The 22,654-nt window shown below is 46.2% G+C and overlaps 1 protein-coding gene across 2 annotated transcripts; it reads left to right on the forward strand.

Moving 5' to 3' along the window:
- Positions 1–7,783: 7,783 nt before the first annotated feature.
- LOC121584771 (coiled-coil domain-containing protein 92) lies at positions 7,784–20,249 on the forward strand. 2 transcript variants are annotated; one of them, XM_041900874.2, is made up of 4 exons: positions 7,784–8,155; positions 12,127–12,300; positions 16,399–16,440; positions 18,962–20,249. In XM_041900874.2, exons 2-4 carry the CDS (start codon positions 12,165–12,167, stop codon positions 19,750–19,752), a joined length of 969 nt encoding a protein of 322 aa, XP_041756808.1. In that variant the 5' UTR covers positions 7,784–8,155; positions 12,127–12,164; the 3' UTR covers positions 19,753–20,249. The 2 variants fall into 2 exon arrangements, with proteins under 2 accessions (XP_041756808.1, XP_041756807.1); XM_041900873.2 differs by having other exon boundaries at positions 7,784–8,143.
- Positions 20,250–22,654: the final 2,405 nt, after the last annotated feature.

Genomic DNA, 22,654 nt, shown 5'->3' on the forward strand with positions numbered 1-22,654 from the left:
GGCTCACCCTGGTTTTGTGACCCCGGACCTGCCTGTTTTTGGATACTCTTCTGCCTCAGGAGATCCAGACCTGCTTCTGCCATCACGACTCCTGACTACTCTTCAATCCCGGTAACTCTGACCAGCCTTCTGCCTTGCTACTACGTATTTTGGATTTCCCTTGAACTGTACTGCTGCCTGGTTTCATTCCGCCCTGTTGTGTCTGTGTCTCCCCCCAGGACTTCTGGACCACCCACCACCGGCTTCATAGGACGCATCGCTGCCACTGGGGGGGCACAGACCCAGCGCATTGGACGGGATCCCTGTTACCCCTGGAGCCTTCATTCACTCCCTACTTCCCTTTTCCCTTAAGTTTAATAAACTTTCTGGTGTGACGCAATTGTGGTCCTCTGGTCGTCTGTCTGAATCGTGACAGTACGATCTGACCATTATGGACTCAGCGCACACTTTCCCGACATGGAAACCGATGAGCATGAGCAGCAGTTCCAGCAGCAGCAACAACAACTCGCCATGATCATTCAACTCCTCACCAACCTTACCCCAGCCAGTCTGCCCACCAGCCCAGCCCCCAAGTTACCTGCCCCGGTCATTGCAGCCGCTGCTCCGGAACCCAAGATTGGAAACCCCGAGCGGTTCAACGGCGATTCAACCCAGGTCCGGCCATTCCTGACTAGCTGCCGACTTCAGTTCTCCTTGCAGCCAAGGACCTTCGCCACGGAGGGGGCTAAAGTTGGGTATGCCATCACTCACCTGACGGGCCGAGCTCGACTCTGGGGAACAGCAGAGTTCGAACATCAAACCCCCCGCATGTGCAACCTTCGACCTGTTTGCTGAGGAGATGCTGAAGGTGTTTGACCTGGATTCACCCACCGCAGAGGCGTCTCGTGAACTGTTCAGTATTCGACAAGGCAGACGTACAGTCGCAGTCCATCGACTTCCGAACCCTGGCTAGACGAAGTTCTTGGAACACACCATCGTTGGTGGACGCGTTCTTCCATAGTTTGGCTGACTATATCAAGGACGAGTTGGTCTCCCATGAACTGCCTTCCACTCTTGATGAAGCCATCGCACTGACTGTCAGGATCGACAGAAGGATACAGACCCGTCGTCGTGAGAGGGGGCGCCAAGGTCCACCTACTACCGGCATTCGGAGAGATCCGACTGGGCTCCTGTCATCTACTGCCACTCACCCAGGTCAGCTTGATCAGTCTGAGCCTATGGAGATTGGGCGAGCCTCCCTCACTCCTGCAGAGCGCCAGCGCCGCTTCACCTCAAACCTCTGCCTCTATTGTGGAGGTGATGGACATCGTGTGGTAACCTGCCCTTTAAAGGGCCGAAGCTCACCGGGCGTAGGGGGAGTCCGGTTGAGTTCAATGACCATCCAGTCCTCCGACCGCAAACCCCCTGCTGCAAGTTCACCTCCGCCTCTCTGACTCAACTCACACCCTGGCTGCTCTGGTGGATTCTGGCGCCGAAGCCAACATAATGGACATCAAGCTGGCACGCCAACTGGGACTGGAGAACCTCCGTTTGACACCTCCTATTCCTGCCCGGGCACTGGACGGACACTTACTCGGATCGGTCACTCATGTCACGGCCCCGGTCTCGATGGGTCTGTCCGGGAAACCATCAAGAAACTATCCAGTTTCACCTGCTCCCCTCTCCAGGCCAACCCCTCATCCTGGGTTACCCATGGCTCCGCCCGGCACAACCCTCAGCTCGACTGGGTGACCGGGTGATCAGGGAGTGGGGAGAGGACTGCCACCGAACCTGCCTGCTTGCTGCCGCACTACCCCCTCGGCCAGTACCTACTAACTCCGCTCCTGACCTCTCCAATGTCCCAGAATGCTACCATGGTCTCAGAGAGGTGTTTAACAAAGCAAGAGCCACATCTCTGCCCCCTCACCGACCGTACGACTGTGCCATCGACCTCCTCCCTGGAACAGCTCCTCCTAGGGGTCGTCTTTATTCGTTGTCTGCTCCTGAAAGAAAGTCCATGGAGGACTACATCAATGGCTCTCTGTCCGCAGGATTAATCCGTTCATCTTCATCTCCTGCTGGTGCTGGCTTCTTCTTTGTGGGGAAGAAGGACGGATCTCTTCGCCCCTGCATCGACTACAGGGGACTCAACGACATCACAGTGAAGAACCGTTACCCTCTGCCTCTGCTCACCTCTGCTTTTGAGTTGCTCCAGGGAGCCACTGTTTTTACCAAGTTGGATCTCAGAAACGCTTACCACCTAGTGCGGATCCGGGAGGGAGATGAATGGAAAACCGCATTCAATACACCAACAGGCCACTACGAGTATCTGGTTATGCCTTTTGGCCTCACCAATGCTCCTGCTGTGTTCCAGGCTCTAGTGAATGATGTACTGCGGGACATGTTAAACAAGTTTGTCTTCGTTTACCTGGATGACATCTTAATTTACTCCAGAAACCTGTCTGAACACACCCGCCATGTCCAGCAAGTCCTTCATCGTCTTCTGGAGAATTCCCTCTACGCCAAGGCAGAGAAATGTGAGTTTCACGTCAAGACAGTGGCCTTCCTGGGGTACATAGTGGCAGAAGGAAGTATCCAAATGGATCCTGCCAAAGTATCAGCAGTCACTTCATGGCCAGTTCCGGAGAACAGAAAGAAGCTGCAACAGTTTCTGGGGTTTGCTAACTTCTATAGGAAGTTTATCCGAACTACAGTACCGTTGCTGCCCCTCTCACTGCTCTAACCAGCACCAAGCAACCCTTCACCTGGACCCCAGCAGCCGACAAAGCCTTCAGTACCCTCAAGGTGAGGTTCACCTCCGCTCCCATCCTCCAGATGCCTGATGTGGACCGGCAATTCATTGTGGAGGTGGACGCCTCGGATGTGGGAGTTGGTGCTGTGATTTCTCAGTGGGCTGCGGAGGATAGGAAGCTCCATCCCTGTGCCTTTTTCTCACGTCGGTTGTCCCCCTCTGAGTGCAATTACGACATAGGGAACCGTGAGCTGCTGGCTGTGAAGCTTGCCTTGGAGGAGTGGCGTCACTGGCTGGAGGGGTCCACCATTCCATTTCTCGTTTGGACCGATCATAAGAACTTGGAGTACATCCGCACGGCCAAACGGTTGAACTCCAGGCAGTCCCGCTGGGCCCTGTTCTTCACCAGGTTTAAGTTCACTCTGTCATACCGGCCTGGATCACGCAACACCAAGCCAGACGCCCTCTCCCGTCAATTCCAGAAGGATGACACCCCCTCCAAGGACCCTGTGTCGATTCTGCCAAGTCCCTGCATCGTTGCAGCTCTGACCTGGGCTGTTGAGGAACAGGTGCTGGAGGCTCTCCGTAACCAGCCAGGTCCCAGCACTTGCCCAGCTGACCGCCTTTTTGTCCCCGAAGACCTGAGGTCCCAGGTCATTCAGTGGGGACATGACTCCCGCCTAGCTTGTCACCCTGGCTCCACCCGCACTTACAACCTGCTCGCCCAGAGGTTCTGGTGGCCCTCTCTGAGGAAGGATGTACGGGAATTCGTCCAAGCCTGCCCCATCTGCAACCAACACAAGTCGTCCTGCCAGCCCCCAGCCGGATTGCTGCAGCCCCTGCCTGTGCCCAGACGTCCCTGGTCTCACATCGCCCTTGACTTTGTCACGGGGCTGCCCCCCTTCAAGTGGCATGACCGTCATTCTCACCATCGTTGACCGTTTCAGCAAGATGGCACACTTCATTCCCCTCCCCAAGCTCCCAACCGCCAAGGAGACCGCCCAGGTGGTCCTGGAACACGTCTTCCGGATCCACGGACTGCCAAGGGATGTTGTTTCTGACCGTGGTCCACAATTCTCCTCCGCTTTTTGGAAGGAGTTCTGTCACCTGCTGGGAGCCACAGTCAGTCTGACTTCCGGATTCCATCCCCAATCCAATGGGCAGTCAGAGCGGGCTAATCAGGAGCTCGAGAAGGCACTGCGATGCATGACTTCACGCAACCCCCACTCCTGGTCGCAGCAATTGACATGGGTGGAGTACGCACACAATTCTCTGACCTGCTCTGCCATCGGTATGTCCCCTTTCCAATGTGTTTATGGATACCAGCCTCCTCTATTTGCCAGCCAGGAGGAGGAGGTTACTTGCCCATCTGCACTTGCTTTTGCCCGTCGATGTCGCCGCACCTGGTCACAAGCCCGAGCCACACTCCTCAGGTCCGTTGCCAGCTACACTACCGGGGCCAACCGTCGGAGAATTCCTGCTCCCACCTACCATGTTGGTCAAAGGGTGTGGTTGTCATCGAAGAACCTGCCACTCAGGGTGGAGTCGCAGAAGCTGGCACCTCGGTTCATTGGCCCATTCCCTATCATAAGAGTGATTAGCCCAACTGCTGTCCGGCTCCAACTGCCTAATTCCCTGAGGGTGCACCCCACTTTCCATGTGTCTAAGATTAAGCCCATCCATGAGAGTCCGCTGGTCCCTGCTGCGCCTGGTCCTCCTCCTCCACGGCTCGTCGATGGTGGTCTGGTTTACACCGTCCGCCGCCTGCTTCGGTCCAGACGGAGGGGTAGGGGTCTCCAGTACCTCATTGACTGGGAGGGCTATGGACCTGAGGAAAGGACCTGGGTGCCAGCTAGTCGGATTGTGGATAGGACTCTCATCACCGCTTTCACCAACGGCATCCTGATCAACCTGCAATCCGTAGGGGCCGCCCCAGAGGGGTCCCTAACCGTCCGGCCCGCTCGGCTTCCTGTCCTGTGCCTGATCCTGTCTCGGGACCTGTCCCATCTCCCGACCACGGCCCTCCGGCTTCCTCCGAGGATGAGGACGTTCACTCGGACCGTTCGGAGGAGTTCTAGCCCTCCTCCGGCTCCCCTCCTCCCGCCCGGCGTGGTGTTGCTCTTGGGACTTCTGGGGCCGTCCCTTGGGGGGTTCTGTCATGAGCCCTCTCACTCCACCGGGTTACCACCTTAATTGGTTTCCACTATCTTCCACTCTGCTCACCTCCCTCTCTCTACTCAGCCTAACTAGCTCCACCTGTCCCTGCTCTGCTCGGCTCTAATTACTCTGCCAGCTGCGCTGCATTACCCACTAACCTCTCCCAGTATTTAAGGCCCTGTCTTTCAGCTCTCCGGTGTCAGATCGTCTGCAAAGCTCACACCCGGAACCTGTTTGCTCGCGCTTCTGGCTCACCCTGGTTTTGTGACCCCGGACCTGCCTGTTTTTTGGATACTCTTCTGCCTCAGGAGATCCAGACCTGCTTCTGCCATCACGACTCCTGACTACTCTTCAATCCCGGTAACTCTGACCAGCCTTCTGCCTTGCTACTACGTATTTTGGATTTCCCTTGAACTGTACTGCTGCCTGGTTTCATTCCGCCCTGTTGTGTCTGTGTCTCCCCCCCCCCAGGACTTCTGGACCACCCACCACCGGCTTCATAGGACGCATCGCTGCCACTGGGGGGGGCACAGACCCAGCGCATTGGACGGGATCCCTGTTACCCCTGGAGCCTTCATTCACTCCCTACTTCCCTTTTCCCTTAAGTTTAATAAACTTTCTGGTGTGACGCAATTGTGGTCCTCTGGTCGTCTGTCTGAATCGTGACAGTTACACAAAGGTATGTAGCCTAGAATTGGTATTGGTTTGCCTCATAATGTCATGCAGATCATATGTATCATCTACAGTTAGTTGTAATTAATGGTTCCTCTAAAACCTTATTGGACTCAGTCACAGCAGCCATCTTCCTCCTCTCTTACCTCTTCAATTAAGATTCAATAGGCCTCTACATTATGGACAATGTATGTGTATGAAAACTGTTGTCAAAAGTGAACTGTTTTTCATTCCCAGTTACCACAAAAACCAAGGTATGAATACTGTTGTGTGCACGTTTTGTTAATCATCTGTATAATTATAATTTTTTGTATACAGACTTCCCCCTCCCTTAAAAATCATTCTGGCTATGTATAGCCTATAGAGGACATCAACACATCAACATCAACACGCCAGAGGATATACTGTACCCATTGGACTTGGGGCTCTGCTGGGAGTTTACCTCATATTTTGATTTTTCAATTCTGCTTTGCCACTAAAATCATAACAAACAGTGACAACTAAAAGATAGTGTTATTGTTGTTATTGCTATGTTGATTATTATTATTATTAATAATAATAATAATACCCAAAGGGTTCTTTAAAAAACGTTTTGGGGTTCCCCCACAGTTTCAATTTGAAGAACCCTTAAAGGATCCTCCAGGAACCTTTTCTTTTTAGAGTGAATACATTTCACTCATCAAGAAACAGTACATACAAACACCAGTACCTAGTTTTCCTTCCATATTGAAATCAAGAAGAAAAAATAAATCAAGATGAAATAAACCAGTTTACTTCTGTGCAATGTCACATGCATCCCTATCAATGAAGACTAGGGTGGGCCAATTTCTTTTGTAGATTTTCTCAATTGAAATGAAATATAAAGGTGATTCTGGAAGTATTCTTAGGGTGATTATTAGGTTGCATAAACATGATGAGTGCTTTCCCCCGACAATTTTGTCTGTCAAATTTGTTTTCTAAACATAAATAAGGAGGACAGGTTGCTGCTGCTGGTCAGTCTGTGAGAAAGCCATGCTGCCCTGACTGGGGAGAGAAACAGGCTTGCTTGAGCCTACTGCCTGAGGTTCAGAGAAACAGTCCTTCTCTAATTCTGTACCCTACTCGAAACCAGTTGTTTTAAAGTTTATAATACTACCAAAGTTGTCTTTGAACTCACAAAATTGAGCCCAATATAGCCTAACAGTTACCAAGTATCACTGTTTTGAGAAATACCGCATCTTGTCACTTGGCAATAGAGACTTTCTCCATTGGAAAAATATTATTTTCTATATAATTCTTATTTGTTCTTATGAATTTACCATGCTAATTGTGACTGTACTTGTTTATTTGTTACAAGTTAGTTCACAGAAGTAAGGGTTTGTTAAGAAGAGAGAGGAGAGAGAGAGAAATAGATGAGCTATTGCTCTGTTCTCCTTACAAGCCTTGCGCAACTTTTTTTCCCTTTACAAACCACCGCCTCTGTGAGGACCAGGCCAAACCAAAAGCATAATTGGCGGCGGGGGGAATCCAATCATAAAATGAGGAATTGAGTAGTGATGTGTAGTGTAAAGCCATAGAAAGCCAGTAGCTACGGTGGGATAATAATTTCCAATCCTTCTAATTCATCATGGTCATCATGACCCTCTTGTCCCCCCCGCAAGTTATGCGCCTGGATGGGCTGCTGCTTTGCACTACTTTCCTGGCTTGACATCCACATCGCTGCGGCCAAACGCCACGTTTCTTCCTGCACGTCAAAAGCCCATTCTTGAAGCACTGCTCCCCTCTGCTGTCTGGTGTAGTCTGTTGTATGTGATAAAGGAACAATTTGGGTTTATTATTGTTGTCGAGATATTTTATCTCGAATTAATATTTAAATATTAATATGGTGTAAATTAATAACGTTTTTTGTTTATTTCCTATTTACACAGAAGTGAGCCCTCTCACCAGTTTTGTATGCATAATTTACCTCCTCTCGTCGTCGCTAGATGGCTAAAATTAATCCGATTTGTGTGAACAGGGCCACGTTCAGTTGCTAAACGTTCTTGAACGTTGCAGATAGAAATGCCATGATTTGAGTCGACATGATTGCTTGTTCTACATAACATATTTCTTTCTGAACGTTCCAAAACGTTGTGTCCTGCTGAACGCGCCCCGCGAGTGATCCAGGAGTGTTCTGTTTCTATGGCAATGACGCTTACGCCCTAGATACAGCTCGTCGACATGCGTAGCAACCGACAGGTTTATCCATTTAAATTTTAGGCTAAAATCAAATTTTCTTTGACTAATTTATGCATTTTCATACATGTATTCCTGTCTATTTCAGAGTGTCAAATCATAAGTGATAAAACAAACGAAATGTTCTTGAACATTGTTACTACTTTTATTAGTATCCCATGATGCATCGCCTTATTTTGTTGTAGCTGAGGATGATGAGATAAATGACACAGCCCATCCATCTCTGTTTCTGCCGACAGAAGAGGAGGGCTTGACAGCATCAACGACAACAATGCCTCACATGGCAGAACGGATTTAGCCTCTGTTGCAATTACGCAACAATTGATATATTAGAGAACTTTCGACGATATTGTCTTTTTTTTTTTAAGGGTAGGTATCACGGTAGGTTGTTAAATGTATAAACCGTTTTCCATTCTGTTTGGTCTGTGGTAACAGCAGGACCCCTCCACGATTGAACCTGCCTCTATGGTTAACGTTATCTATCTATCTATTTATCTATCAAGTTAGCTAAATGAGCATAGCTAGCTAGCTATTTGCAATGGTTCATTTTTTTGTAATGCATTGTTTTGTCATGTTAAAATGCAATGGGACCATGGTGAACATAACAAGAGCTTCAAAATCACCTTCGCATTATAACTAGAGCTAGCTTCTGCACTAACTTTAGCTTACGTTAGCTAACGACGATTTTCTTGGTTGGATAGCTACCTAGCAATGTGTGACTGGATAGCTATCAATAAGTAATACTAGCTGACATGCTGGTTGGTTGGCTACACAATGCCACATGTATTTAACGTTACTAGCTAGCTATGACACGTTTAGCTAGCTAACTAGCTAGCTAGCTATTTGGATTTGGAATGCAATAAGACGATGTTGTTTACAAACATGATAAGAGTGGCCTTAACCAATTGTTATGGACCGATCAACGTACGTCTCAATTGCAGTGAACATTAAATAAAGCAATTAGCTAACTAGGGTAGATGGCTAGCTAGCTAGCTTTGTTGTCAAATAGATTTTGGATTGGAAAGTGCTGGTTGGTTGTCAGACGCGCGTGTGACAGTCGGATCGGGTGCTGTCCGCAATGCGGGTGCTGAAACCTTAAATGCTCTACTATAATTTTGTCCTAGGGCAATTCCATGGTAACAGGATGATGATGTAAAATGTATGCCAAACTAAAACCAACGTTTGCAAAGTTAAACAAACCATACAACTCTATGCACGACTTTTAAGAATTTCCACTGGAAATTTTACAAAAACAGATTTACTTGTAGAACAGAACAGTTCTATAGTTGCCATGGCGCGCTATTAGCAGCCTAATCACAGAGCTCCTGTAAATGTGTACATATTTAGTTTATTTTAGGTATTTTTAATTGTTTTGTTTTTAAATGAGCTCTTTTTGTTTTTGATAACATTTCGTTTCTATTTCATGTATCTGGCGTTTTTGGAGATTGACTGACAGGTTAAACTTTCTGGCTAGCTTTTGTTTGAAAATATGCATCAGGACACAGTACCATCTATTGTTTCACCTGGCTGCCAATTCCTGATCTGCTGAGAACATAATTTGAGGAGTTTCCTGAAGCATGAGAGGAATGGGAGATGGCGGAATACAGCAGAGGGCTAGTAGAGAGGACGACTGGCTACTATTCTGAACTTTGTGTGTTGAGCTTTCTGGCACACAGAGCTTCTGAGGCATCACCCAAGTGGGAGCTGCACAGAGTGGAAGAGGAGAAGTCCAGTGGCTATAAGACTCAGGCTGGTTCCCAGACTTGCCCTGTACAAGATCATCATCAGACTCCATCACCATCATCTACCATTCTCTGTCTAGCTCCCTTCGCTCAAGCCATGAGCTGACCCTCTTCATCTTTAGAGGATGCAGCTTTATTTACATGGCCTCTATTGGTTGACCTGACATTATATATTGCTTGTTTGATTTTTGCTCTTGAAGCGCTTTGAGATTCTATGAAATCTCTATAGAAATGTAATTTGTTATTATTATTAACAGTGCAGATTGACGGCACAAACAGTCATTCTGTTACCAAACTTTGCATCTGCACTGTTCTTCAAGTAAATGTGTTTTTGTAAAATTTTCTGTGGAAATTGTTAAAAGTAGTCCTTGTGCATATAGTTGTATAGTTTGTTTAACTTTGCAATCATTTTGTGTGTAGCATGACATTTTTAAGGAAAACATTAGTCTCATTCTGTTGTCGTGGAATTGCCCCCTAGCATAAGGTCAGTCTGACTTTCTTTTCCATTTGAATGAATAATGAATCCTACAAAGACACAGTGACTTATTGCTGCAAACTCAACTGGCTACCTGGCTGTTATGGTGAAAAGTGGAACTGTATAGATTTCATTCTGCACATTTTCTAGCAGATAAAGAAATATAGGCTAAATGTCTTAATTGATTCTCCCAAAGCACATGGAAAGTTAATTATATCGACTGGAAATAAAGTAGCCATTCGACAAAGGCATTTGCTCCACACCCACCTGTCATGGTCCATAGGAAAGCTGTGAGTTCATGATAGCTCCAGCATACTCTTTTGAGGCAGCACCTGGCTAGGTGATCGTAAGTGATTTTCTCAGTCTTAAGTGTGTGAGACTTCTCCCCACTTTTTATCACAGGGGGTGTGTCTGGAGCGTTAATCTCGGTTTTAGCAAAGGATGGTAGCTAGTGTGTCTTGCTGCTGCAGTTCATTGATTATTTATGTCTTCTGTGAGAAGAAATGCTGGTTGGTGTGTAAGGAGAAGGGAGAGAGGGAAGGGGAATTGTCACTTATCACAGATATTCAATTTTCTCTCTAAAAGCAACATACATTTTGGATAACTGAGTATACCAAATTACTACAACGGGAGAAAGAGGGTGAAGGGTTGTCTGTTGGTGATGTCATTACAATGTGATGTCATTAGAAAAGGTTGGTAATTTAATTTTGCTTTGTAATGTCACTTATCGCATTATCCGTAGTGTTAGGAAAGCATTCTGGGAAGTAACCAGGCCTACTGGCATGATCAATGGGAAGCTCTCAAGCATCAAGCCTGATGCTAGGAAGGGGTGTGTGTGTGAGTGTCTGCCATCCAGGGTTTACAGGAATTACTCATCAATTATAAATTATCTCTGTCTGCACTCTTTATGACACATCAGTCACTCTCTCTCTGTGATTAATCGGCTGTGTTGGAGGTCAACTGGTGTCCTTTGCTTCAGAAGGAGAGAATTTGACATGGCATTGCTATCACTGAAGAGCATGTCTTAAGAGGTGACACAATTTATTATTCATGTTAGTAAGATGATGGTGTAAGAGGGAGAAGCTATGAGCTGTTTTATTGAAGCTTGCTAATGAATTCAGGGAGAAGGCTCTCTCTGCACTCAGAGGGGAAAATCAATGTGCTCCCGACTCAGTGGCGTTGTCTCCACCCTCTCCCAGACAATGGGGCTGCTGCTCTGTTCTGACTGACTGATGGTCTCTTACCTCACCTCTGGGTGCCGTCTCTGGCTGAGCACTGGATGCAAGGACGTCCAAGGAGGGAGGAAGGGAGGGGAGCAGGCCCTGCCTGCTGCTGGAGACTGGCTGCATCATGCTGCACCCTCTGTCACTGTGACGTTTACTAATGTTCTCAGGATCTCTGAAAGCATTCTGTATTTACCCTCAGCAGCCTCATGGGCTTTGTGCACTGAAATGGAGGAGTAGCCTGAGGTTCCGACTATAGTTTTTTTGTCCTTTTGTAGCCTAGTTTTTTGGATGACCTGTTGATAATGACCTATTCGGCCTATTAAATACTGGATTTCTGTGCTGGGTTAAAGTAGGCCTTTTGGCCCATTTAGCCTATTCAGTTAAAAGCCAAAGATGCTGATTAATTGTTTCCCCCTGAGGTGTCTTCTTTAGACGTAGACTGCCCACTCTGATGATAAAATCAATAGCTCGACATCAGCGTTTGTAAGCCAATTAGAGTAAGCAACAAAGGTATGAGCCTATGTGCCCCCTCTCTCCTGGCAAAAAGCATTATAACAGTATTGACTGAGTAGCATTCCAAAGAAAATCAGTTCAATGGTGTGCTATTTTTTTACCCTGTGTGTCATCAGACTATGTTTGGGCATTAGGCTAGTCAATGACTACTTTATCAAGCCCAAGCAAGTGGCTAGGAGTTTGGATGGATTTGATGGCATTGTCTTGTAGTCGTAGTGACTGTTCAGTGTATCGTCCAAAGAGGATTATCATGGTCAGTGTCATTGGCAGGCAATGTAAAGCTGGAGCACATCCCAGATGTCTATGGGTGAAAGGGTGAGCATTTAGGTTCAGCACTGAACCCCAGATGGTACGACTCTTGTTTTGATGTTGTCTGTCTGTCATCTGTATTTGCAGGTCTCTAGGACCGGTGTGTGTCTGCTGCATTGTCTACCATGGCGTCCCCCAATGGTACCCTGGAGAATCAGCTGCACAGCGCCCAGAAGAACCTGCTCTTCCTCCAGCAGGACCATGCCAAAACACTGAAAGGTCTACATGCAGAGATCCGCAGACTACAACAGCACTGCACAGGTGAACATGCTGAACCTCGAATTGAACTTGAACTGTGGCAACTAGACCTACAGTTGAAGTCGGAAGTTTACATACACTTAGGTTGGAGTCATTAAAATTTGTTTTTCAACCACTTCACAAATGTCTTGTTAACAAACTATAGTTTTGGCAAGTCGGTTAGGACATCTACTTTGTGCATGACACAAGTAATTTTTCCAACAATTGTTTACAGACAGATTACTTCACTTATAATTCACTGTATCACAATTCCAGTGGGGTCAGAAGATTACATACAGTCATGGTCAAAAGTTTTGAGAATGACACAAATATTAATTTTCACAAAGTCTGCTGCCTCAGTTTTTATGATGGCAATTTGCATATACTCCAGAATGTTATGAAGAGTGATCAGATGAATTGCAATTAATTGCAAAGTCCCTATTTTCCATGAAAATGAACTTAATCCCCCCCAAAAAAATCCACTGCATTTCAGCCCTGCCACAAAAGGACCAGCGGACATCATGTCAGTGATTCTCTCGTTAACACAGGTGAGAGTGTTGACGAAGACAAGGATGGAGATCACTCTGTCATGCTGATTGAGTTAGAATAACAGACTGGAAGCTTTAAAAGGAGGGTGGTGCTTGAAATCATTGTTCTTCCTCTGTTAACCATGGTTACCTGCAAGGAAACACGTGCCGTCATCATTGCTTTGCACAAAAAGAGCTTCACAGGCAAGGATATTGCTGCTAGTAAGATTGCACCTAAATCAACCATTTATCGGATCATCAAGAACTTCAAGGAGAGAGGTTCAATTGTTGTGAAGAAGGCTTCAGGGCGCCCAAGAAAGTCCAGCAAGCGCCAGGACCGTCTAAAGTTGATTCAGCTGCGGGATCGGGGCACCACCAGTGCAGAGCTTGCTCAGGAATGGCAGCAGGCAGGTGTGAGTGCATCTGCACGCAGAGTGAGCCGAAGACTTTTGGAGGATGGCCTGGTGTCAAGAAGGGCAGCAAAGAAGCCACTTCTCTCCAGGAAAAACATCAGGGACAGACTGATATTCTGCAAAAGGTACAGGGATTGGACTGCTGAGGACTTGGGTAAAGTCATTTTCTCTGATGAATCCTATTTCCGATTGTTTGGGGCATCCGGAAAAAAGGTTGTCCGGAGAAGACAAGGTGAGCGCTACCATCAGCCCTGTGTCATGCCAACAGTAAAGCATCCTGAGACCATTCATGTGTGGGGTTGCTTCTCAGCCAAGGGAGTGTGCTCACTCACAATTTTGCCTAAGAACACAGCCATGATTAAAGAATGGTACCAACACATCCTCTGAGAGCAACTTCTCCCAACCATCCAAGAACAGTTTGGTGATGAACAATGCCTTTTCCAGCATGATGGAGCACCTTGCCATAAGGCAAAAGTGATAACTAAGTGGCTTGGGGAACAAAACATCGACATTATGGGTCCATGGCCAGGAAACTCCCCAGACCTTAATCCCATTGAGAACTTGTGGTCAATCCTCAAGAGGCGGGTGGACAAACAAAAACCCACAAATTCTGACAAACTCCAAGCATTGATTATGCAGGAATGGGCTGCCATCAGTCAGGATGTGGCCCAGAAGTTAAATGACAGCATGCCAGGGTGGATTGCAGAGGTCTTGAAAAAGAAAGGTCAACACTGCAAATATTGACTCTTTGCATAAACTTAATGTAATTGTCAATAAAAGCCTTTGACACTTATGGAATGCTTGTAATTATACTTCAGTATACCATAGTAACATCTGACAAAAATATCTAAAAACACTGAAGTAGCAAACTTTGTGAAGACCAATACTTGTGTCATTCTCAAAACGTTTGACCACGATTGTACACTAAGTTGACTGTGCCTTTAAACAGCTTGGAAAATTCCAGAAAATGATGTCATGGCTTTAGAAGCTTCTGATAGGCTAATTGACATCATTTGAGTCAATTGGAGGTGTACCTGTGGATGTATTTCAAGGCCTACCTTCAAACTCAGTGCCTCTTTGCTTGACATCATGGGAAAATCAAAAGAAATCATCCAAGACCTCAGAAAAACAATTGTAGACCTCCACAAGTCTGGTTCATCCTTGGGAGCAATTTCCAAATGCCTGAAGGTACCACGTTCATCTGTACAAACAATAGTACGCAAGTATAAACACCATGGGACCACGCAGCCATCATACCGCTCAGGAAGGAGACGCGTTCTGTCTCCTAGAGATGAACGTACTTTGGTGCGAAAAGTGCAAATAAATCCCAGAACAACAGCAAAGGACCTTGTGAAGATGCTGGAGGAAACGGGTACAATAGTATCTATAGCCACAGTAAAACGAGTCCTATATCGACATAACCTGAAAGGCCGCTCAGCAAGGAAGAAGCCACTGCTCCAAAACCGCCATAATGACCATTGTTATGTTAGGAGGAAAAAGGGGGTAGCTTGCAAGCCGAAGAACACCGTCCCAACCGTGAAGCATGGGGGTGACAGCATCATGCTGTGGGGGTGCTTTGCTGCAGGAGGGACTGGTGCACTTCACAAAATAGATGGCATCATGAGGAAGGAATATTATGTGGATATATTGAAGCAACATCTCAAGACATCAGTCAGGAAGTTAAAGCTTGGTCGCAAATGGGTCTTCCAAATGGACAATGACCCCAAGCATACTTCCAAAGTTGTGGCAAAATGGCTTAAGGACAACAAAGTAAAGGTATTGGAGTGGCCATCACAAAGCCCTGACCTCAATCCTATAGAAAATGTGTGGGCAGAACTGAAAAAGCGTGTGCGAGCAAGGAGGCCTAAAAACCTGACTCAGTTACACCAGCTCTGTCGGGAGGAATGGGCCAAAGATTCACCCAACTTATTGTGGGACGCTTGTGGAAGGCTACCTGAAACGTTTGACCCAAGTTAAACAATTTAAAGGCAATGCTACCAAATACTAATTGAGCGTATGTAAACTTCTGACCCACTGGGAATGTGATGAAAGAAATAAAAGCTGAAATAAATAATTCTCTCTACTATTATTCTGACATTTCACATTCTTAGAATAAAGTGGTGATCCTAACTGACCTAAGGCAGGGATTTTTTTACTAGGATTAAATGTCAGGAATTGTGAAAAACTGAGTTTAAATGTATTTGGCTAAGGTGTATGTAAACCTCCGACTTCAACTGTAAATACATACACTTCATACTGGTACAAAATATAAAAACATACTAGCACAACCAAAAGAAAACATTCTGAACACCTGGATTGCAAGCACAATAGACTAAAGACTATTACATTCTGAGTCATACGTGCTGAATACTCATTTACAGTTCTGCCTGAACAACATGCACAGTTACATTAGATCACAGAACGGCAGCACTGCAAAGTTAAACAGGATTAAACATGAACAGACTACTCCAGGGATCTTCAACTGGTGGCCTGCGGGACAAATTCGGCCCGCGGACTGTTTTATTTGGCCCCTAAAAGTTTTCTGAGCCCAACAATTATTACAATTTTTTTTATTACATTTTCCTTTATGGGATATAAAAGATTAGGAATTCACCTAAATTTTTTTATTTTGAATTTAGAAACTCTATTCACAACTATTTCCACTCATAAATAGAGAGACATATGTGATTGTGTACCAATGTAATCATGGTTTGAAATTATTATGTTTTTGTCTGTTTGGGCTTCTTGCGTCAATTCGCAGTGTACAAATTATTTATAATTATGTTCCGGCCCACCGACCATCCGCTCAAAAAAAAAATCGGCCTGCGGCTGAATCTAGTTGATGACCCCTGGACTACACCATAAGTAAAGCATGATAGCCTGAGCCACAAACCAGAGCACACCACAACAGAGTGGCTAGCCAGGGCCAGGTCCATGAAATCCATCGCTCTGTGCTTTGGCTGATTGTCTACTATCCTTGGACAACCTGCTGCCACTGCTAAACTGGCCTGTGACTCTCACTAATCCTGGCCCATCTGTAGAGGCCTGCCATCTCACCTCTCTCCACTAGATACGTGCTGCTGCACAGGCTCTCTGAATAGCATGCTCCTTGATGCCACTGCACCGCTCCTGTCAGAGCTGAAGATTTCATTTCCCGGCCTGATCCGCTTCTCTTTTCACAGACTTGACCTATAAGCTGACAGTGAGAAGTTCAGATCCAACAGGTAAGACGTTTCACAGGCCTTCCTCCATTACGTGACTCCAAGTACACACACATCCACGCAGGTATCTGTTTCACACCTCACATTCCATGGCTAGAGCAATTGGCCTGACTTTCTCTCTCAATAACTAATAGCATAGTTATTGAGAGATTACTATGGATCTTTACTGGGGTGTGATCCAGTCAGTGGGAAATAGGATTGGCGGGCAGGGTCAGTTAATTTTCTCATGATTTTTCTGTGGGAAAAATGTATATTTAATTCTGTGGGAATCCTTTATCTCTCTTTCTGTGTGTTTTGACTTGACTCTGCTGTCATTGTGTAAGTAATATAGGCACTGGCAGTGCAGTGCACTGTTGGACAGAGACATGGAATGTAGCCAATTATGTTTTACCAATCGCAATTACTTTCTTTGACACTGATTTCACTGATTGGAAAGCTTTAGAATAATGCGCTTTCAAATTAAATTGATACATTTTCAACGCCTCTGCAAACTATCGTACTGGCAGTTGTATTATTAATGATATTATGTAGCCTATGTGAACTAAGAACCGCTCAACAGTGCCCATGAACAGCCCAGGCCCTAAAACCTGCAAGGCTATTAGATAAGATCCTGATAACACTCTTCCACCCAGGGAGCAGTGCGCTGCAGCCGGGACCGCCTGCTGTTCAGGGCACTGTCCTCCTTTCACAGTCAGCTCACTGCCAAGCTCACAGCACAGCCCCCTCCCCTCCATTACCTTGGACATGCCACAGAGTCAAACAGTCTGAATTATATACACAGGAGAACTGACCATGGGCATGCAGTAGGACCACACTGAGATCTAACTCTGGAATCTGACCTGTAGGCTAGTAGATGGACTCAAATAAGAATTGAACATTAATTACAGGAAATCTGTGCAATGGGGAAACAATATAACAATCAATGTGATGTTGTCAGATATTCAGTCACTACTATAGAAACAGTGTTAACAATGGGAAGAGGTTAAAGCTCTGTCAGTAAACCTGTCAGTAAACAGCTGTACCTAAGCCCTCCTACCCTCCACGCTGACCTTTCAGGACATCATTACAGTCCTGATTAAGCAGCTGAAATATATATATATACTAGCCAGAGAACAATAGGCTGATACACAGTTTGTAGCATCTCTAGCCATGGACCAAAGCAAAACATTATGATATGAAAGTAAAAACATCCTGGTGCTGAAATCGGAACTGTTTTAATCAGGCTTGATCTTTGGGCTACATTGGCTTGATATTTGATGTATTTTGTGCTACTGAATTATTGAATGGGAAATCAGTCAGTTCACTGTTACAGAATAACAGTAGGTTCAGGTTGTATGACAGGTAACATGTCTCAATGTTACCTTGTGAATCCTGTAATGGGGAGGTGTTCTTCCTGGCTATGTGCAGTGCACACAGTGTGGTACTGTGGGGGCTGTCGGATACAGTATCAGGTTATTGTGGGACATCATGCAGATTGCAGTGCAGAAAATTAGATGATGTATCACAGCACTAATGCACAGACTGCAACCTACTGAGTGCAGCAGGCAGGGCTCCGCTGCTCTAGCTGGGGTCCAAAACAAAGACAACATCCCCCCCTCTCGGCTGGTAGAGAAACAGATATCATCACCCCCACCCCCCTAATAGGAGAAAATTGCAGCTCTGAAACACAGACATGGACAACCCCCCCCCATTATGCTGATAGGAAATATACCAGACAGCCCAGTAGAAAATCGACATATACTCTAGTATTAGATGTAGATGGGTTGTGTTGGGTAGATATATCTACAGTATGATTTAGGCCTATCTATCTGATACAGAGCGCTAATAGCTAGGCTATATCTGTACCGTAGCTGCTTGTGAATGTGTGTCTGATCAATGGGTTGGGGTGAGGCGATGTGGGGGCATTGTTGAGCTGGCGAGGGAGGAGGAAGAGCAATAATGAAGGTCAGATCAGAGCTGTGCCCTTGCTATCGACCAGAGCTGGATTATGAGACAGGAGCTCTTCTCGCTCTCTCTGCCCACTGCAGATAAGTCTCTGTAGACCATCGCTCTCGCCCACTCACTCACATCAGCTGATAGACTCAATCCATGGCCAGTGTATGCACTTAAAGTACCTATGGGCAATTAGTGTGTGTGTGGGAGGGGTGGAAGGTTGGATGTACAGTATGTGTAGCGTATATTTTATACAAAATTGCAGTGTGTGTGTGTTAAGTATTATTAGAATTTAAGTGGCAGCTTTTTGTATTTAATTTGTTGTCTCTGACATGTACACACGCCTACAGTATGTTGACTGCAGATGGCAGCCCTACCAGACCCAATAGGAAAACAGCCTTGTATGTACCCCTTATGGAATATTTTGAGAGGAATGGACCATTCTTTATTGTGAATCCAAATGAAGTAGGCTACTGTATTGGTGACAGTGAATATTGTATGTGTTGCAACTGGGATTCTGATGGTTGTGTGAATGTGTGTGTTTTGTCTTCAAATAGAGGTCTAACAGTGTGATTTGTTTGTGTTTGTGCAGACAGCAGCGAGGCGCGCTGCAGGGAGCTGCACAGTAAGTGTGAGGAGCTGGAGGCTCAGCTTAAGGTGAAGGAGGAGGAGAACACGGAGCTGCTGAGGGACCTGGAGCAGAAGAACGCCATGATCTCTGTCCTGGAGAACACTATCAAGGAGAGGGAGAAGAAGTACCTGGAGGAGCTGAAGATGAAGAGCCACAAGCTGGCTGTCCTGTCTGGGGAGCTGGAGCAGAGAGCCAGCACCATCGCCTACCTCACCTCTCAGCTCCATGCCACCAAGAAAAAGCTCCTGGCAGGCAGCTCCTCCGAGGCCAGCCCCAACGTCAGCCCTGTGAGCTCCTACAAGCCCACCCCTCCCCCAGCCAAAGACCGGCAGCCTGGCCCTGAGACCCCTCGCCGCCGAATGAAAAAGAGCCTGTCTCAGCCGCTGCACTCTGAGTTAACCGAGGTGTACCGGCTGGGTTCTGATGGGAGGAGGATGGTCCTACGGGAGGCGGTGGACGCCATGCCCGACCCCACCCCCTTCCTGCAGGCAGCTCGAGACACACCTGATCTGCAGATGGTACGAGACCGGCCTGCCGTCATCCCCCCCATCACCTGTGATCATTCGTCCAGCCCCCGCCACAGCCCGGCACGGGACCGCCAGCACCAGGCACACGTTGGCGTGGCACACCGCATCCACCACAGCACCCCTCTCCTGGCACCGCCTCAGCCAGAGCTGGAGATCCTGTCTGTGGACCAGGTCAATGGGGGCAAGGTGGTGAGGAAGCGCTCAGGGGCAGACCGAACCGTTTAACACACTCACACACAACAAGAGCGAGAAGGAGCATCACCTACTGTATAAATCGGCTGCTTTTTATGCAACAATGCAATGAGCAAAGAAAGTGTAAAATGAAAAACAGACCAAAAAAATTAACATTTCACTTTGTTCATGGTCCTCCTAAAAAAAAATTATGCCACCATGCCAAATGTTTTGTTTTGAAACCCATGTGACTTATACATCCTGTCCTTTTTGCTTTGTCTCTCATCTCACTCTGTCATACATTGTGCACATAAACTTATCTGCCAAAACATCTGCATTAATGCCTGCTTACCTGTTGAATCCATACACATATCGTCATGGTTACTACCAGGGGTGAAAGTAGATTTAATTTCTTACCAGTGCAGGACACCCAAGTGCACGAACAAATTTTTTTTATACTACAAAAATTACAGGGTAGCGTACTTTGCTGACACTGACAAACAGATCAATAAAAACAATGTTGTCTGATCCATATAATTGGCCTACGAAAAGGGGAGACACAAATACAATATGACATCCATCTAACCTGGAGGAGGAAATTATTGTCCAAAAACAAACAAAAGTGGCATTGACCCAATGACAAAGACAGTGAATATGCACACTCACCGGGGATATGACCGATGTTCTCCACTAGTGCCAATATGATAGGCTACTGTTCGCTCAATTTGGTTAAGAATTTTGATAACTAAAAGACAGATTGGAATCTTTTCATTGTCATCTCTTTACAGTAATAGCCATTTGCGTTCCAAACAGTTTTTCAGCGACTGTACTTTTAAATATTGTGATATGCCTGGCTGGGTCTCTGCTTTTCACTGACAGTCGCAACTCAACAATCATCTACACTATATATATATATATATATATATATATATACACACAAAGTATGTGGACACCCCTTCAAATTAGTGGATTTGGCTATTTCAGCCACACCCGTTGCTGACAGGTGTATAAATTCGAGCACACAACCATGCACTATCCATAGACAAACATTGGCAGTAGAATGGCCTTAGTGAAGAGCTCAGTGACTTTCAATGTGGCACCGCCATAGGATGCCACCTTCACAACAAGTCAGTTCGTCAAATGTCTAGAGCTGCCCCGGTCAATTGTAAGTGCTGTTATTGTGAAGTGGAAACGTCTTGGAGCAACAACGGCTCGGCCGCTAAGTGGTAGGCCACACATGCTCACAGAATGGGACCGCCGAGTGCTGAAGCGCTGAAGCGCGTATCACCGTAACAACCGTCTGTTCTCGGTTGCAACACTCACTACCGAGTTCCAAACTGCCTCTGGAAGCAACGTCAACACAAGAACTGTTCGTCGGGAGCTTCATGAAATGGGTTTCCATGGTCGAACAGCCGCACACAAGCCTAAGATCACCATGCGCAATGCCAAGCATCAGCTGGAGTGGTGTAAAGCTCTCACCCGTTGGACTCTGGAGCAGTAGAAACACGTTCTCTGGAGTGATTAATCATGCGTCACCATCTGGCAGTCGGACGGACAAATCTGGTTTTGGCGGATGCCAGGAGAACGCTACCTGCCCCAATGCATAATGCCAACTGTAAAGTTTGGTGGATGAGGAATAATGGTCTGGGGCTGTTTTTCATGGTTCGGGCTAGGCCCCTTAGTTCCAGTGAAGGGAAATCTTAACCCTACAGCATACAATGACATTGTAGACGATTCTGTACTTCCAACTTTGTGGCAACAGGTTGGGTAAGGTCCTTTCCTGTTTCAGCATGACAATGCCCCCGTGCACAAAGCGAGGTCCATACAGAAAGGGTTTGTTGAGATCGGTGTGGAAGAACTTGACTGGCCTGCACAGAGCCCTGACCTTAACTTAACACCTTTGGGATGAGTTGGAATGCCGACTGCGAGCCAGGCCTAATCTCCCAAAATCAGTGCCCGACCTAACTAATGCTCTTATGGCTGAATGGAAGCAAGTCCCAGCAATGTTCCAACATCAAGTGGAAAGCTTTCCCAGAAGAGTGGAGGCTGTTATAGCAGCAAAGGGGTGACCAACTCCATATGAATGCCCATGATTTTGGAATGAGATGTTCGATGAGCAGGTGTCCACATACTGGTCATGTTGTGTATTTGATTATTGCAGCATGCGCTTTAATTTTAAACAATCCACAGTTAGTTTTTTGTTTTTAAGCTAATTATCCTCTATGGCCAATTAATGCTTTCTGGTGTAGTAGCCTATTTTGAATTATTGTATTTATTTCTGTATAGACAGGAGTAAGCTAATTAGGATATATAATTTTGGCAATTTAATTCAATTTACTTTAGGGAAAACTTAGCTTCCCCTAGCCTTATGGACACGCCGCCTATGGCTTTGAATGTGGCATAAACACAACCAGTTATTATGTTTTCATCTGATTGTCAAACAATCACTCAACAAAGGCGCTCCTGTAGGCTACTCGCGCACATTCGTCCACTCACAAAATAATTTCAGCATCCAAACCCCAACAGTGCACTGTGCACCCGCAATTTGATGAATGGAAAGATACATCTGTTACAAAACCCCTAGGTTCAGTCTACAAGGCCTAGACTTGTAGACTGAATTGATTCATCCACTGCGCGCCTTGGTCTCCGCCAGTCGTCTCTGCCTTGTCCGCGAACGTCTCAACCACTCATCTCCGCCTTGACAAAATGTAAGTGTTCTCCTCAAACCACAACGCAATTTGGAGCGTATACCACCCGGTTTCCAGTCAATTCGCTAATTTTTCATGCGGCTGACATGTAGTAATGTTAAATAATGCTGTAATAGCCTATCGTTTTTAGGGCATGTTGTATTCATTGTGATAGGCTCACGTTTTACCGGTACAGTGTACACCTACTATTTTTTTTTTCCAGGACGCTGTACTGGACCGTACCGCCTTACTTTCACCCCTGGTTACTA

The sequence above is a fragment of the Coregonus clupeaformis genome, chromosome 16, assembly GCF_020615455.1.
Source record: "Coregonus clupeaformis isolate EN_2021a chromosome 16, ASM2061545v1, whole genome shotgun sequence".
Taxonomy (NCBI): Eukaryota; Metazoa; Chordata; class Actinopteri; order Salmoniformes; family Salmonidae; genus Coregonus; species Coregonus clupeaformis.